The sequence below is a fragment of the Camelus dromedarius genome, chromosome 2, assembly GCF_036321535.1.
Source record: "Camelus dromedarius isolate mCamDro1 chromosome 2, mCamDro1.pat, whole genome shotgun sequence".
In the NCBI taxonomy this organism is placed as follows: domain Eukaryota; kingdom Metazoa; phylum Chordata; class Mammalia; order Artiodactyla; family Camelidae; genus Camelus; species Camelus dromedarius.
In genome coordinates this window covers 70,977,783-70,993,245 of record NC_087437.1, presented here as the reverse complement: position 1 = coordinate 70,993,245, position 15,463 = coordinate 70,977,783, and the positions used below count along the sequence as shown (strand labels likewise).

Genomic DNA, 15,463 nt, shown 5'->3' with positions numbered 1-15,463 from the left:
CATCTCTCCCACCTCATGGCTGACTGCCCATTGGAGGCACCCACCTCAGAGAAGAAAGTCTGTCTATGCTCTCTTCTCTAACCCAGCCCAAAGCTCAAAGCCTTTGAAACTCTCTGGGGTAATATTTCAACATCTGGACGATGCATCAGGGTAGGAAATCTAGTTCTTGAATCTGAGTTAACTGCCATTTAAAATATGTGCCTTGACTGTGTTTCCACTTTTTCCATCGTGAAACAGAAGAGGTTTGATGTGTCGTGGTGATAATGGCAATGAAAACAATCAGCAGGTACTACGTGCTTACTACGCGCCAGGCTCCGGGTTAGCGCTTTATGTTCGTGATCTGTTTTATGAAACTTTAACTCATCAGAAAGCTTTTTTGTTGTGTTTGTAAACATGAAAAATATGGTCTGAAGTTCAGGATCCTAAGAAATGGCTGTTTGGTTTAGAAATTACTCCACAAATTTCCAAACCGATTTTACTGATCTTTGAACTTCTTTCCTTTAGTTATTTACTAATGTTTTGGCCGAGTTCCTTCTCCTCTCTGCTCTCTTCCAATTTCCTTTCCCTTCTTTCTCACTGATGAAACAACATGAGCCCTAGGACTGCAGGATGAGAAGAGAAGGGTTTCACTTTTAGGCTAAGATTTGGGAATTTAGGGAAGACTTGTTCTTAAATGAAGAGTTCAGTCTATGTGTGGTGTTTGTGTAGGTAGTTTGTTTGTTTGTTTGTTTGTTTTTGTAATGAGAGATTCCCTGAGAAAGACAGTCATGCACGTTATTTTTAGTTGGAACGTTTCTGTCAGCTGTAAACATGCTTGAAACTCAAGCTGGTCTTTGTCATCCTCGTGCTTTTGGTACACTTTCTAGAGGCTGTGATAGGCCGGCCAGCTAACTTTTAAAACAGGTCCACCTGTCACCTTTAATGGGAAGTGTGCCTTCTTAGGTTCCAGATGGTATTTTGGCTGCTAGGAAGTTGAAACTTTGTCTGTGTTAAAATGCTCTTGCTGTTTGGAACTTTTGCCTTCTTAGAGCGTATATTTCCTCAAGGCAAGGTCACTGATGATGGCTTTTTATTTTCACACCCTTCTAATATGACTATCAATGGATTCTTCACAGTTGTCATCTTTCCCTCCATAGCATCTATGTTTATGTCATTTGTATGCACGTAGTTTTGGTTGGACCATCTATTATCCCTGTGACCCTGGGCTTTCTAAGTGTTTCCATCTCTCTGGGTTTGTTTCCCCTTCTGTAAGTGAGGAGTTGGACCAAGCACTTGCCATGTCCCTTTGCAGGTTTAGAGGCCTTCTCCCACTGTGGCCCACATCCCTGATGACTCTGGTCTAGGCCTTGTCAACGCATGACCTGAGGGTGACCTGCTTAAATCACTCAAGGCATCAGCAGTTCCACATTTTAAATAGGACAAAGTGTCCTGCCACAGAAAAACAGTGTGATAGTTAATGAGGAAAAATGTTTGCAAAGCACTTGGGAGCTCCTTAAAGGCAAGTGCTCTATAATTATTCAGGTGCTGTGCTGGTGGTGTGTGGGTTTTCCAGGAACTGTCTTACTAAATGGGCTACATTTTCAGATTAGTCAGGTGTAAACAACTCATTTCTTTATGTGTGGATCTGAAAAGTATCACTCACTAGAAATGTTAATATTGCTCTCTCCCATTATTTTCCTGCATATTCCTTATAGTCATTCTCAAAGGGCTTTCAACATGATACATGAAATGGATATGGTCTGTTGACTGTTGCTCTCAATGTGGAGAAATGAAAAGTTAAGATGATGCAGTGGATGGCTTTCCAGGTCTGAGCCTCTGGCCAGAAATGCCAAGTCTGATTGGTTAGAGAGGGACACAGAGTACAAAGCAGACACTAGAATTAGACACACGATGGGGAAACTCATATAAGCCCCCTACACTTTAACATGATCTGTTTTGGGGCCATACAGATGCAGGAGTCAGATATGAATTCCACTTCCTTGGCTGGATGACCTGGGCATGTTACTTAACCTCTCTAAGCCTCAGTTTCCTTATCTGCAACTTGAGAATAATATAGTAAGTACCTGTCTTGTGAAGACGTTTTGAAAATGAAAGAGAGAGAAAATACTCTGCACAGCATATGTTATCGCTTGAAGAAAAATTCAACTGTTCCCTTCAGCACAAAGGAACTGGTGATAAATGAAGTCAACTGAAAAATGACTTGTGCGGCATGGGGAAGCCAACACAGAATTTAAAGAAGAATTGTTTCAGATAATCAATAAAGCAAGTGATTATACTGCAGCTATGCAGTTCAGAACTAAGGGTCCAGTCTTTTCTCAGCCACGTATGCTCATGGAAAGAAGTGACACCATGAATAAAGTATAGGCAAATGGCATAGAAAGAGGATTTCTTAGCAGGCAACAAGTGAGTTCTGGAGGCTGAAAAAACAGATGGCAGGTGGGGGAACTGAAGAGGAGGCAGCATCCTTTACAGTTCCATGGGTGGGGAGCAGTGAATGCATGTATTTTCCCCCATTTTTGGATGCCTGCTCTCTAAAGCGTCACTCTTCAACTCTTTCTTGTGGACCAGCACTGATACTCTACCATGACTGACAAGAAAAAGAAAAAAAGAAAAAGAAATTTAAGTCTTGCTGAGAAAATAATGTGTTTATGTATATGTCCCCTGAATTAAGTTCACGGGGAAAGCACACTCACTTATTTGAACATTCATTCACTGACTCAACAAATCCTTGTTAAGCAGCTACATATGCTAGCCTGTATTCATCTTTAGGTTTTAAAGCAAGAAGTCCCAAGACTGAGTCTTAAAAGAAAGTCCCACCTTAATAGCACTGCCAGATAAACTACCTGGCACCCAGTTAAATCGAAATTTCAGATAAACAATGAATTTCTTTTAGTATAAGTATGTCACAAAATACTGAATGGGACATACTTACACTAAAAAATACTTGTCATTTATCCAAAATTCAAATTTAACTGGGCACCTTGTATTTTTGTTTGCCAAATCTGGCAACCCTATACCTGGTAGTAATTAAATACTCTGAATGCCATCTTAGTCTTGTTATTATGTGTGCAATTTTGTTATATAGACAAGGTCAGAACAAGTAGAACATGGTATCTGAATTAGGTTCAGATTCTTGGAGAAGGTACTTAATATATAAATGTGCAAAGAATTATTGCATTATTTCTAAGGAGCTACAGCATACAATAAATAGACAAGTCTGGAAAAATAGGCCACTTTTCCTTTTGGGAGTGATTAGACGTCATTAGAGAAGGATTCAGTTCTTTCATTTATCAAATATTTCTTGAATGTTTATTATGTGTAAGGTATTATGCTAGGTATATCAACATATAAGATATATATTTCTCTATATATCATATATATAATTATATATGAACCTTATTTCACAAGGTTTACAGTCCAGTGGGAAGGGATTAAGACACCCATATAATGATAATGCAAGTCAGTACTGTTAAGTGCCAGAGGGGCAATTTGCCAGGGAACCTGTGCATATATGAGATATTTGCATGCACAATACAATTAATGACTATAAAAGCCATCTGTTGTCCATAACTCTGGTTTACTTTTTCCAAGCACATAGATTCTTACAAGTGGGATTTTGGAGAGCCATGTTATATAACAAAGGCAACCTGAAACCATCCTCCTCCAGATCACCCAGGCTATCTAGGGACATGACACCCAGCTTCGTGTGAGTCAGGGCTTGTTAAAGTGCAGGGTGCTGGGCTCCATCACCAGAGTCTCTGGTCCGGGTCTGATGGACCTGAGAAACTGCCTGCTGCTGCTGCTGCTGCTGCTGCTGCTGCAGCGTCACACCCTGAGAAGCACTGCTCCAGCCTCAGCTCTGAACCTTCCCTGTTGACTGGCTTCCACGTCCACAGTCACACCAGGCTTCGCCTCTGTCTTTCCCTTCCATCCCTTTTCTTTGACTTCTGCTTTTTCTCTTGGGAGAGGGCATGGAGTCCATGCCAGGATGGTTTGTGTTATCTTTTCTTTTTCTCAAATTCTCTTGTTTTCAAATGTGTCCTTGACTCTTGTTTTCCTTCCTCACAACTTTTATGAAGTTGCAGTAAAGCAAACCTAAGAAACTCCTAAAGAGATGAAGTCCTACTATGGTTTGTTTGGCAGTAGATAGAGTGGTTTAGTGAGAGATTTTCTTAAAAAAAAGTCCTTAAGGAATGGGGAAAAAAAGTTCCTGCTGTGGAGGAAGTTCAAGGGACACCCATGGGGTATCACATTGCTTCCGTATTTGAATTCTACCGAGGAAGGAAATATGTTGAGAGTTTATTACTCAGAGACTGGAGATAGAGCAAAGAAACTCATTATCTCCTGAGAGGAGGGGGCTAAAATAATGATGAATTTTTTTAAAAAGACATTAAGTGGTACTTTACCTTTTATGAAAAGCTCTCACATGCATAATACCTTTACAGCTACTCAAAAGGCAGGAAAATTATTATTTCCACTTTAAATTCAAAGGAACTGAGGGTTATGAAATTAAGTGGCTTGCTTAAGGTCACAATTAGAGGAACCAAAACTGAACTCAAATAATCTAATTCCAGTACAGTCGTCATTCACTTACGTCCCTACTCTAAGTTTCAGGGTTATAATCATCATGGAATATGCTCTACAACCAGTTTTTTTGGTTCTCGAAGGCAGGGCTTAGCTCCAAAGTCAATATGATGGACTACTTATTTGTCACAAACATGTCCCTTTGATGAACATGTGGATCATTAACACAGTTACACAGAATTTTATTTAGACTCCAGATCTCAGAATGGATTTTCTGCAGTTGTTGAAAGTGAGTATCATTTACATTAAAACTTGGAATTACTAAACTACACAGCCAGTTACCATGCATAGTAGCTGTGATGCCAAGAACCTAAGTTTCTTCCCTATTTGCTCTGTCAAGCTACTTTATCTTGGTAAGATTCTTTTTGGTTAGACTGTAGGTAAGAATACAGAATTCATGCCTCCTCTTCTAAGAACCCCCAGTACTTTCTAGAATCTTTTTAGACCAACATTTGGCCTTTTTGCTGTGGATCTGTATCATTTCCACTGGGCTCCTGTAAAGTCAGGAGGCCCCTCTTTTTTGATGTTTTCCCAAGAGATTGGAGAGAACTTTGTTTTGAAATGTAGGCCACAGTGAATCCAGATCCTGAGTTACTTCCATATGTTCCGGCTGTCTCACCTTTTGAAAACCTAGACCAATAGCACCTAAACTTTGTTAGGTATAGACTCCTTCATGCAGACAAAAGTCTTGATAGAGAGATGGCCCTGCCAAACTGCCACTGCCAAATGATTCTGGGATGAAAGGGAAGAGTGATGCTTCTTTTAAACGAAGTGCTGGAGTGAGATATGTCCATTATTAATTGTCCCTGGACACAGCCACGTTATACACACCAATAGGAAAACCTTGATAATTTACTGAGGACCTTCATAGTTTACTAGAGATCTGAAGGCTACCCTTTGAGCATAACTCAGATTTATAAAATGACTTGACTTGTAGCTTTTGTATCTCTGATGTCTAAGTTTGCAAATCTGTTGCTGGTTTTCTTATGGGCAAATCTAGTTATTTGGGTTAACCACAGAATCCTTTGAATAAATGTGTTTACACACCAAAACACAATTTTCAGTAATACACTAAAATTTTTCTGTTGTAAAGTTAAAGCCTTATTTCAATATGTGATCTCATAGAATGTGTAAACTTTCTATCTGCTAGGTCTATTGGAAGAGATGAACAGAAGGGCAGAATAGAAGTGTTTTTGGATCCAAGATGAGGAAAGTCAACTTTGCTTAAGAATATACTTCCACAAATGGTCTCTTTTTTCCCCTTAATCCTTAATTGGATTGTTTACAAAATAGCTGTTCAGAGGAGGAAAAGACATAAACTATGTGACAGCACTCTGTAAACCATAAATTGCCATATAAGTAAAAATACAACTATTTGATTAATTTACTAAGTAGTGATGATACCCATCTCACATGGAAAACTTCCTTGATTGATCTCAGAGTATCAGTGCATTCACATTTACCCCAAGTAAACACAGTGACTTACCACTACCCGATTTTCTTCCTAAATTCAGTAGTGAGTCACTATGTTGTTTTGGAGGTATGAAAACTGTCATCTTTAAGAACAACTGATTTGCATAAAGGCACCTACATGGATTTACATACTGTCCTGACTTAAGCTGAACTGTAAAGAAGGAAAAATTCCCCTGAAGTCATGTTCTATTTCAGTTGTTCACCTCCATGTTGATTTGTTTGTCACTGTCCTTCTCTCCTACTTCCCAATTTAAGTTGATCTGTTTTACATCCTATCCCTTGGCTATTCCTGCCAGCTGATCTGAGAAACAAGGTTGCTTTTAGGATCTAACTTGTTTTCATGTATTATAATTCAAGTATGTAACTTTCTCCCTTCAATTTATTTGTCATTTAGCAGGGATATTCTAGAAATAGAGGTTTACCAGAAGAGTGACTCTCATAAGAGGAATTTCAAACACTGTGATCATCATTGGGGTAAGTATTTTCAGGTAGTAGAGAATCCATGTGAAGTCATATCAATACGTAGTCCCCTATATGGAGGAGTGTCTGTGGAGTTCTCACTTCTTGTCTGGTTTTAGAACTAGGAAAGGGCTCTGGCTGGGAGGTCAGGAGATTTTGGCTCTATAATCATGGACTCCAGGGATGAAACACCATCTTGCCCAGCTACTTACCTGATGATTGAATCCCCTCTATAACATCCCTATAAAATGATCACCCATCCTCTCCTTGAACACCACTAGTTATAGGTACTCACTGCCTTTGGAGGCTATCCATCCATCTCACAGCACCTCTGCCTGTTAACAAAACTTTCTCTTTAATTTAAGTGAATCTCCTTATAGCTTCCAATCATTGGTCTATTTCTACCTTTTGAAACCAAACAAAACAAGCTTAATGTTTCTTCCCTCCAACCCATTTAAACAATGCCAATAGTGCAAACTACAGGTACCCTTTATAAAGTGCTTATTATTAAAGTGGGAATTGCTCTAAGAACTTCATATATATTAATTCATTTAATCTTTAAAACAGCACTACAGGAAAGATGTATCACTACTATCCCCATTGTATAGATGAGGAAACGAACATATAGAAAGGTTCAGTGAATTTCCCAAGCAGGCAAAGGTCGGTAGGCACTTTCAGTTCAAACCTAGGCCCTGCCCAACATCTCTGGCACCTTCAACCATAACTCAATGCCATGACTTCACACCCCTTCACCATCCTAATCATACTATCCTGAGCGTGTCCCAGTTAGTCTACTGCCTTTTTAAAAGGGAGTACCCAGAACAGACTGTGGTCTCTAGATGTGGAATATAGAGAATAAATGCTAGAAAACAGAGCGAGTCCATCACCTGTCCTCATTTCAGGGACCATAAATGCAGTGGCCTCTTCAAGCTGATGGTTCAGATAAAACTTACTACAGACTAAAACCCTTGCCCCTGTTCTGCCCATACGACTCCAGTCTGTAAAATGAGGTGACAAGTATATGATCAGCAAGGATTTTTCCAGTTCTAAACTTCCAGGATTAAAGAATAGATTTCAACATTCAGTGTGTTTAAGGGATTTTTTTGCCTGCCAATTCTGTATCAGGCTTTCACATTTGGCCCTTAGGCATAAACAGTTTCTGTGATTTTGTCTTTCCCCAGGCAGGGTGCTTGGCTCCTGTGATGGGGCCACAGCTGGGGTTTCCAGAAGATGGCTTACAACGGGGTCTCCTTAAAATCTGAAAGATGACTCCCAACTTCCCCTCCACCTGTCCCGCCTCCCCCTTCCCACAGCCCCTTCACACCCTCCCCCTGCAGCCTGGCCTCCGGGTGGAGGGGCGGGGCCTGCGCTTGCTCACCTGTGTGTACGAACATGTGCTTGACGTAGTTCTGTTTGGCGGTGAAAGTCTTGTTGCAGAGAGTGCACTCATAAGGCTTTTTTTCGCCCTGCCCACTGGCTGTGCTGTGGCCGGCGGATGGGGCCAGGGGCTGTGGCGCTGGCAGCTGTGCAGTAAAGGTCGACAGGCCGGGCTGGGACACTGTCACAAACTGGGTCTGCTGGCCTGCCAGGGGCTGTGGCAGGCTGAAGAGAAAAGGCTTGGGGCCGCTGCCCGCAGGCTGGGTAGTGAAGAGGGCCGGTAGGTAGGTGTTGCCGGCTGTGCCAATGACCTGTGTGTTGCTGGTTAAGGTCAGAGGCATCCTCAAGTTGCTGGTGAGGGTTTCCGTCTGGCGTAAATAGAGCTGGGTACTTGGCAATGGCTGCCCGATGGACGTGTTGACCGAAGGCTGCTGCAGGACATTCTTGTCGGAGCTGTTGCTGACAGTGATCACCGTGTTGTCCATCTCCACCTCGTTACTTCTTTCCGGGGAGGAGGCACCTGTCTCCAGCTGGTGCAGCGGCGGGACGCCCTCGGCGGGGGCTTCCGCGGCTTGCTCCGGTTGGGCGGGTTCGGCCTGGCTGTCCCGCGCCACCCCGGGCCCGAACTGCTGCTCCACGGAGTCAGGCTCGGTGCCTATGGAGGAGCTGACGCCAGAGTCGAAGCTTTCGCCCTTGGGCTCACTCTCGGTGCCCTCGGCCTGGTCGGTGTCTTCTGTGCACTCCTCGGACTCATTGCGCTCCAAGATCTGCACCCTTTGCTGCCCGTAGTAGTCGTAGTCGTCCTCCATCTCCTGCTTGATGTGAATGTTGCCCACTAGGGTCTGGATGCGCACGGGCCGGGGCTGCTTGCGGCAGTGCGTGGTCTCGGGGGTGGTGGACAGGTAGCGCTCCATCTGCTGCGAGCGCTCGTGGATGCGCGTGATCCAGCTGGGGTCTTCCATGTGGTGGTCGCGGGGCAGGCCGAGCGCCGTCTCGTGGTGGCTGACCACCGCGCCGCTGTAGAAGGAGCGCTCGCCGCTGCCGTTCTGCATGGAGCAGGCGTAGAGCGCCGAGTAGATCCTGTCCACGCTGTGCTGTGGATGGCTCTGCAGGTAGCCCGACTCGGTGTCGCTGCTCTGGCCCGATGTGCCTGACTCGGGAGTGCCCCGTGGCGTGTCCTGGCCGGAGTCCTGGATCCCCGGGAACACATCGCCCACGTTCTGCGACACGATGCGCGTGCACTCATCGATGACCGTTTTGATCTGCAGGATACTGGCGGCCGTGAGGATCTGCAGGGCTTCCGACTGCGAGACGCGCAGCACGCCGCTGTACATGAAGTCAATGAGCTTTTGCACCGACTGCACCGACACCACGGACGGGATCTCAATGTCGCTGTAGCCCAGCAGCAGCTTGTCCTGGAAGAAGGGGCTGCCTGCGGCCAGCACGCAGCGATGTGCGCGCAGCATGCTCCCGTGGATGCGCACCGTCACGTCACAGAAGTGGCCACGGTTGCGCTGCTCGTTGAGGGTCTCGAGCACGGAATTGCTGAAGTTGTGAAGGTTGATGCTGTGAATGCGCTCGGTCATCCCCTTGCAACTGATGTCACCTGGACAGCAAGACAGACAGGAGACAGGGCGCAGGTCAGAGCTAGCTGATTGCATTCCTAACACCCAGGTCTGAGATGGGCAATGCTCATGGCTCCTAGAAGCACCCCCCTGACAGACACAGGTGGGCTCTATGGCAAGATGGACAGGCTTTGCACAGGGGTCAAGCTGTGGGTATGATGTCCTATGGGAACAAGGCCTTGCATATTGTTCCAACAGTGCCCCAGCTATTTTGGGGGTACTGAATCCATATTAACCCCCTAGACCTTCAGCCAGAGTTGTCGATATAAGCAGAGCAGCCTAAAAAAACAGGTCATTGCCTGCTATTCCTACAGCTTCAGAGAATAAGAACTGAAAGGCAAACAGAACACTTACTCTTGTGAAATTGCACCTCTACTTTAGATATAGGCTGAAGCCCAGGTCCTTTGGGAAAGCTTCCGTTTTCCTCAATTTATCAAAATTTCTTTTTATTCACATACCACAACACTGTTTATAGTTAAATGAATTCCCTTCCTGTTAATTTATATGGTGCATTCCCTAAATCCACACCATGGACACAAAAATCCTTGAAAAATTCAACCCAGAGTAAGATAGCCACTGAACAGCTGCCAGCATGTTTTCAGTCAAGGGACAGGCAATCTGCTAGCTACAGGGGCACTTGCCCTCTGCTTTCTGTATCTACACATTCTTCTCATCATCTCTGACCACCTGTTTCTGGTGATTGTCTGTGATATGGTGGTTGTCCTTGTCTGAATTTTCTGGGGCTTAATAAAGAAGGAATGTTAAAAAGGTCAAAGATGGAGGCGTTGGCCTGGGAGACTGGAGTACACTAGGTGATCATATTTGCCATTCAAACTGGGCACTTTTGAGACTGAAAGGGAGCACCATTAATAATTAGGTCAGGACAGCAGGAGTAAATCCGAAGTGGGACGTACGATCACCTGAGGTAACTGGGTGCTCTATGCACTTGCTAGAGAAATCAAACAGCTCCCGGTAGGAAAGCACCACTCCACTATGTGGAGGATGTGGAGAGCCTGACCTGTTGTCACCCTTATTCCCCAGGCTGTGTAGACAAGGGATAACGTTGCTAATGTTTGATCACAGATTGAGAAAGAAAACAAGTGTCTGTAATACCAAGTCTTCCTATTTTTCTACTTCACGTCTCTAAGGAATCTAAAGAATCCTTCTCTTCAAAGTATTCTCCAATCAGATTCCCAGTCTTCACAACTGAGCAATCAGCTTGAGGGAGGCTAAGAAAGTAGGCTTTCAAATCAGGTGAGCCAAGTACAGGCTGTTGGCTGTGACCCAGGTCCCTGTTCCTTGTTGGAAGTGACCCAGAGGCAAGGGCAGGCACACAGGAGGCCCACCTCTTCAGGCTGTTTCTCCTCTGCCTTAGGAGAAAGGACCTGCTCAGGGAAGTCTGAGCCCCACTGGGTTTGCTACCTTGCTCCACCCAATCTCCTCGTGCTGTCTGAGCTCAGTTGGTGTGACCATATCCTTATATTCTCATTCGTTTCCTTTGCTCCCAACTTGACATTTAGTCAGCCTCACATATATCCTCTTAACTTAACAAATGCCTGTGGGCTCCATGTTCTCTTTCAGTAAAATAATTTGTGCAAATTTTTCATAGGAGAATTCCTTCTTGTTCTGATTTCCATCAGGCCTGACATGTGCCTAAAATATTTCATTAGCCTACTGTTTCTATTTTTTTCTCTTATGTAAAACAAACTGTCTTTGCCAGATTAAAGAATCATGGTGAATCCTCTATAACTGTGCTAATACAAAATATGGACTGAGGGGAAGGCCCCAATAACCTAGGAAGGAAATTTCAGGAAATCAGTCAGCAGCCTTAATTCCAAGGTCTTGCTTGCTGAATCCCCCATGCATGAGTACCATGATCATAATAACAAGAGCAAACATTTTTTTAAGAGTGGACCATGTGTTGAGTTCTAACTACTTCATGTATATTATTTCATTGAATCCTCATACCAATCCTATGATGTAGGTTAATATTATTACCCCCATATTTCAGATGAGGAAACCGAGGCCAGAGAAATTAAATTCACTCAAGGTCACAGAGGAATTGGTGGTGGAGCTGGCATTTGAACCCAGGGAGTCTGGTTCTACAGTTCATGCTCCTATCTGTATTGCATGCTTTGTGCCTGAATGAAGTCTGGCCCTTAGGTGTCGTGGGTCTGCTGTAAAGCTGGGTGGAAACATTTGTTCAGAAAGCCCTCCAGCTACTTCTATACCTTTCCACAAATTAGCATGCTGTTCATGTTTCTAGGCCTTGGGTCTTCAACATAGCCTCAGTCATCTAATAAAGAACATCTTTTTAAAACTTTATAAATGGAATAATGCAGGAGATACAACAACTTGTCCTGGTACTAAAATGTAGAGTTTTCTACATGCATTTTACTATCACCAAGGTCTCTTTCATTTAAGTACAATGTTAATAAGCACTAAAACTGGTTGCATCTCTGATAAAATCACCATCTCTGAGTAGGATGGATTTGCTAAAAAAATTTTTTTCCACACAGGTGAAAGCACACATTAAACACACAACTGCTTACAGCACCAGTCACATCTGTGTCACTAAAGATGTTACATTTGACAAAGAGTTGTCTTCTTTCTGATGATTCTGGGAAGAAGTTCAATTGCAATTATCATAATGAGTAATAACCACTTAGCATTTTACAGTGTACAAACTCTTTCACACGTCACATTGCATTTACTCCTTACAACAATCCTGCATGTCTTCAGGACAGGTTCCATTATTACTACTTGATGTAAGAGGGAGTTGAGGCTAAATAACTTGTCCAAGTTTTACACAGTGAAACTGGTAAGTGGCAGGGTTGGGATTAGAACCCATGTCCCTTCAGGTCCTTTTCATCACACAGCACTGGATCACTGACCAATGAAACTTGGATTGCCCAAAGACTGAGGGCCAACCTGATTCTCAGGACATAGAAGAAAAGATAAAGACACTGAAAGCTATGATGGAGGCTGCTTTAGAGATGGAAATGGTCAACAAGAGCTGTCATTATATCACACACCTTCACACACACACACACACACACACACACACAGAGTCTCATGAGAAAAATTCAAACTATTTGTTTGACTGAGCTGGTCAAGTTGATCTGAATCAGGTAACCCTACAGAGATAATCACAAAAAATTGTCTGTTAAATAGTCTGAGTTATGATTATTTCAGTCATATTGTCATCAACTTCATTAAAAACCACAGAGACAAACTCAAACCTGTGCACACATATAACCTGACCTGACAGGCCCAGTTGGATTCTTATAGACACAATTTTTAAACATCTCTCCAAGTGCACTGGTCCTACGCTGCAGTGAGCAGCCATGAAAGGCCGAATCGGTTTTGCTGATATGGGTATAGATGCGATGGGGGCCCTGCGTGTCCATTCAAGCATGCCTCGTCCCTCCGGCACACAATGCCGAAACAGTTCCTTTCCCAGGCTTTCTTTTATTTTACCACTAATACAGTGGGAAAAAGTTTCTCCTACGGCAAGGCAATGTCCAGGCTTTTGTGAAAGAGGTCCTTTTCATCCAATGGGCATTAATGTATAGATTCCAACGGAGTAAATCTGAAATACTCTACTGTAGAAGATTTGTTCTCCATTGAAAACAAATCTTGATTAGATGGTTATTCAGAGACTGTATAGGAAGGAATGGTGTGAAAATGCTAACTCCATTCTCTCCTAGATTGGCACTGAATAGGCATTTGGGCTATTCAAAAAAAAAAAAAAAAACCCTCAAACTCTACAAAACCATACAACTTTACAAAGATTTTGTGTATTAGGGGAATGCCACCTCCCCCTCACCATCCCCCCAACCCCCCCCAAAAAAACCCAAAAAACCCCACAGTGATGTTAACATAGAACTCATGGGGCCAAATGAAAAGTGTAATAAAAATAGTTCTGTGTATGTTTTAAAATAATAACCTAACTTCTTTCCACTAGAGTAAAAATATAGAGTCCTTCTGTGATGGCATTCACTAGAACATGCGAGGAATTCTATTCCTGAAAGCGATCGTGTATTCTGGGTGACTGTGTTCTGTGAGTGGGCACAGTAGGGATGAGGCTGAGGCGGGAGTGAGCACCGAAGGGGAATTCTGCTTGTGGCGAAATAGCTGAGAGAGGGCCTGGCTCCCTGTCTTGCAGGAACCCGGCTCCTGCCTGTCCCTTAAACTGTGGGTGTCCAGGGATAGGACTTAGCATGAGAGTAAAAAGCTGCCGATGCACAAGGGAAAATGAACAAGAAAGGAAACAGCAGGCAATACAATCTCTTTTAATTAGGTGTGAAATCCAGTCCTTTCTCAGCCCAGATATATAAAATGAAAGTAGTGTAAGGGTGAGGTGCTGCAGAGGGAGATGGGAATTTGAAGTCTCTGTGGCTTGGAAAGAAACCCCGGCTCTCAGATGAAAACCAGTATGAATTCTGGTCAAGTCAATAGGCCTAAGTCAAATGGCAGGGCCGAAGAGCCCTTGAGCTTTCAATCTGGGCCACCAGGCTCACATGTGGTAAGTGGGTCAGCACACGAAATTGGGCCAGGTGTCCAGGCCTCCACGACCCCGCCTCTTATCACACCCTTTCCCAGATTGTGCTCTGATGCTTTTAGCAGGCTGAAGTTGCTCTTTCATTCATCAGGTGATTAGTGATGCTCTGAAGCTTTCGCATCTTGGAGCTACTTAGCAAGCTGGTCACACTAACTGGGAAAGAGCCAGTTCTTGCTGGAGAAAGCTGGGATGCAGGTGGCAACTCAGGCCCTTTCCTCCCAGAATCTACATCTGTTGCCCTGCCAGGGGCAAGACCTGAGTCATGTCTCCTTCACCTGTGTGCTGAGGGGGACTTGCTGAACTTCTGCACTGCAGGAGGTTAGAGGTTGCTTGCTCCAGGCTCCACCATCCAGAGCAGATGGCCCTGCAGGTCCCTACACTCCCTATCTCACTGGTATCATCACAGTCTTTGGCTAGGAGCACTGGGGAGACCACTTATGCAAACGCAATGAAGGGATCAGCATTAGAGTTGTATGAATAAATGAATACATGAAAGTTTTGTGACAAATTAACATTAAAATTTTACTTGAAACAGAAAAAAAAATTAGGCTACATTTTAGCAACTATATAGGACCTATGTTATGCTTTTCTATGTAAAATTTACCCTCAACCTCATTCTGTTGTCAACTCCTTATTTTACTTCTACTCTGATTCTTTTTTTGTATTACATATAAATATATTTTCCTATTTATTTATGTATTAAACATTCTTTCAGGCCAACTTAAATCCTTTTAGTTAAAGGGTGAGGATATCATCAAATAATTAATCAACAAATCACTGTACATCAGCTTTATGGAACCGATTCTGAACATAAGTTAACACTTCATTTTGGAGTATTAAAAAGCTACATGCTTTATGAATCTATATACTTCGAGTATCTGATTCCCGTGGACTAACACAATGAAAGTTCAAACACCTTACTCTCGTACAGTACAGCTTGTGAAAGCTAAGTTTTAAGCTATCAAAGGCACTGGGTAGCTATAATGCTAGACAACATTCTGAAAGACACCTATGCCCTCATTCCAAAGCTGAAGGGAAATGGCTTCTTCTTGACGAGGAAGGACCTGTTAGGACTAAGGAGAAAAGTCAATGAAATCTGAGGTTGATGCCTTCAAATCCTCTTATATTGTAAACCTTTTGAGACACCTTTTAGTAGTTTGATTTTTTTCCCCCTAAAGCTCTTTCCTTACAAATTTAGCTGCAGCCCTATTGTAACCTTTTCCTTTGTTCACTAAATCCACGGAACAAAAACAGAGAGATACTGCATCTGTGGGAGGGATTTAAAAAAAAATGAACAAAAGGATCTACTTAAATTCACAAAGTATGCAGTTTGAACTTGGCTTTGGATAGGCCTTAAAGAAAGGTCTGTATATTCAAATGC

General features: G+C 43.2%; 1 protein-coding gene across 24 annotated transcripts in view; it reads right to left on the bottom strand.

The window, feature by feature from the left end:
* Positions 1–15,463, bottom strand: part of ZBTB20 (zinc finger and BTB domain containing 20) — a 758,440-nt gene that overhangs the window by 25,973 nt on the left and 717,004 nt on the right. For all 24 annotated transcript variants that reach the window (XM_064495051.1, XM_064495110.1, XM_031451736.2 and 21 more), the window contains one exon: positions 7,895–9,499. In XM_064495051.1, coding sequence (XP_064351121.1) covers positions 7,895–9,499 — 1,605 coding nt within the window. The remainder of the gene's footprint in view (positions 1–7,894; positions 9,500–15,463) is intronic.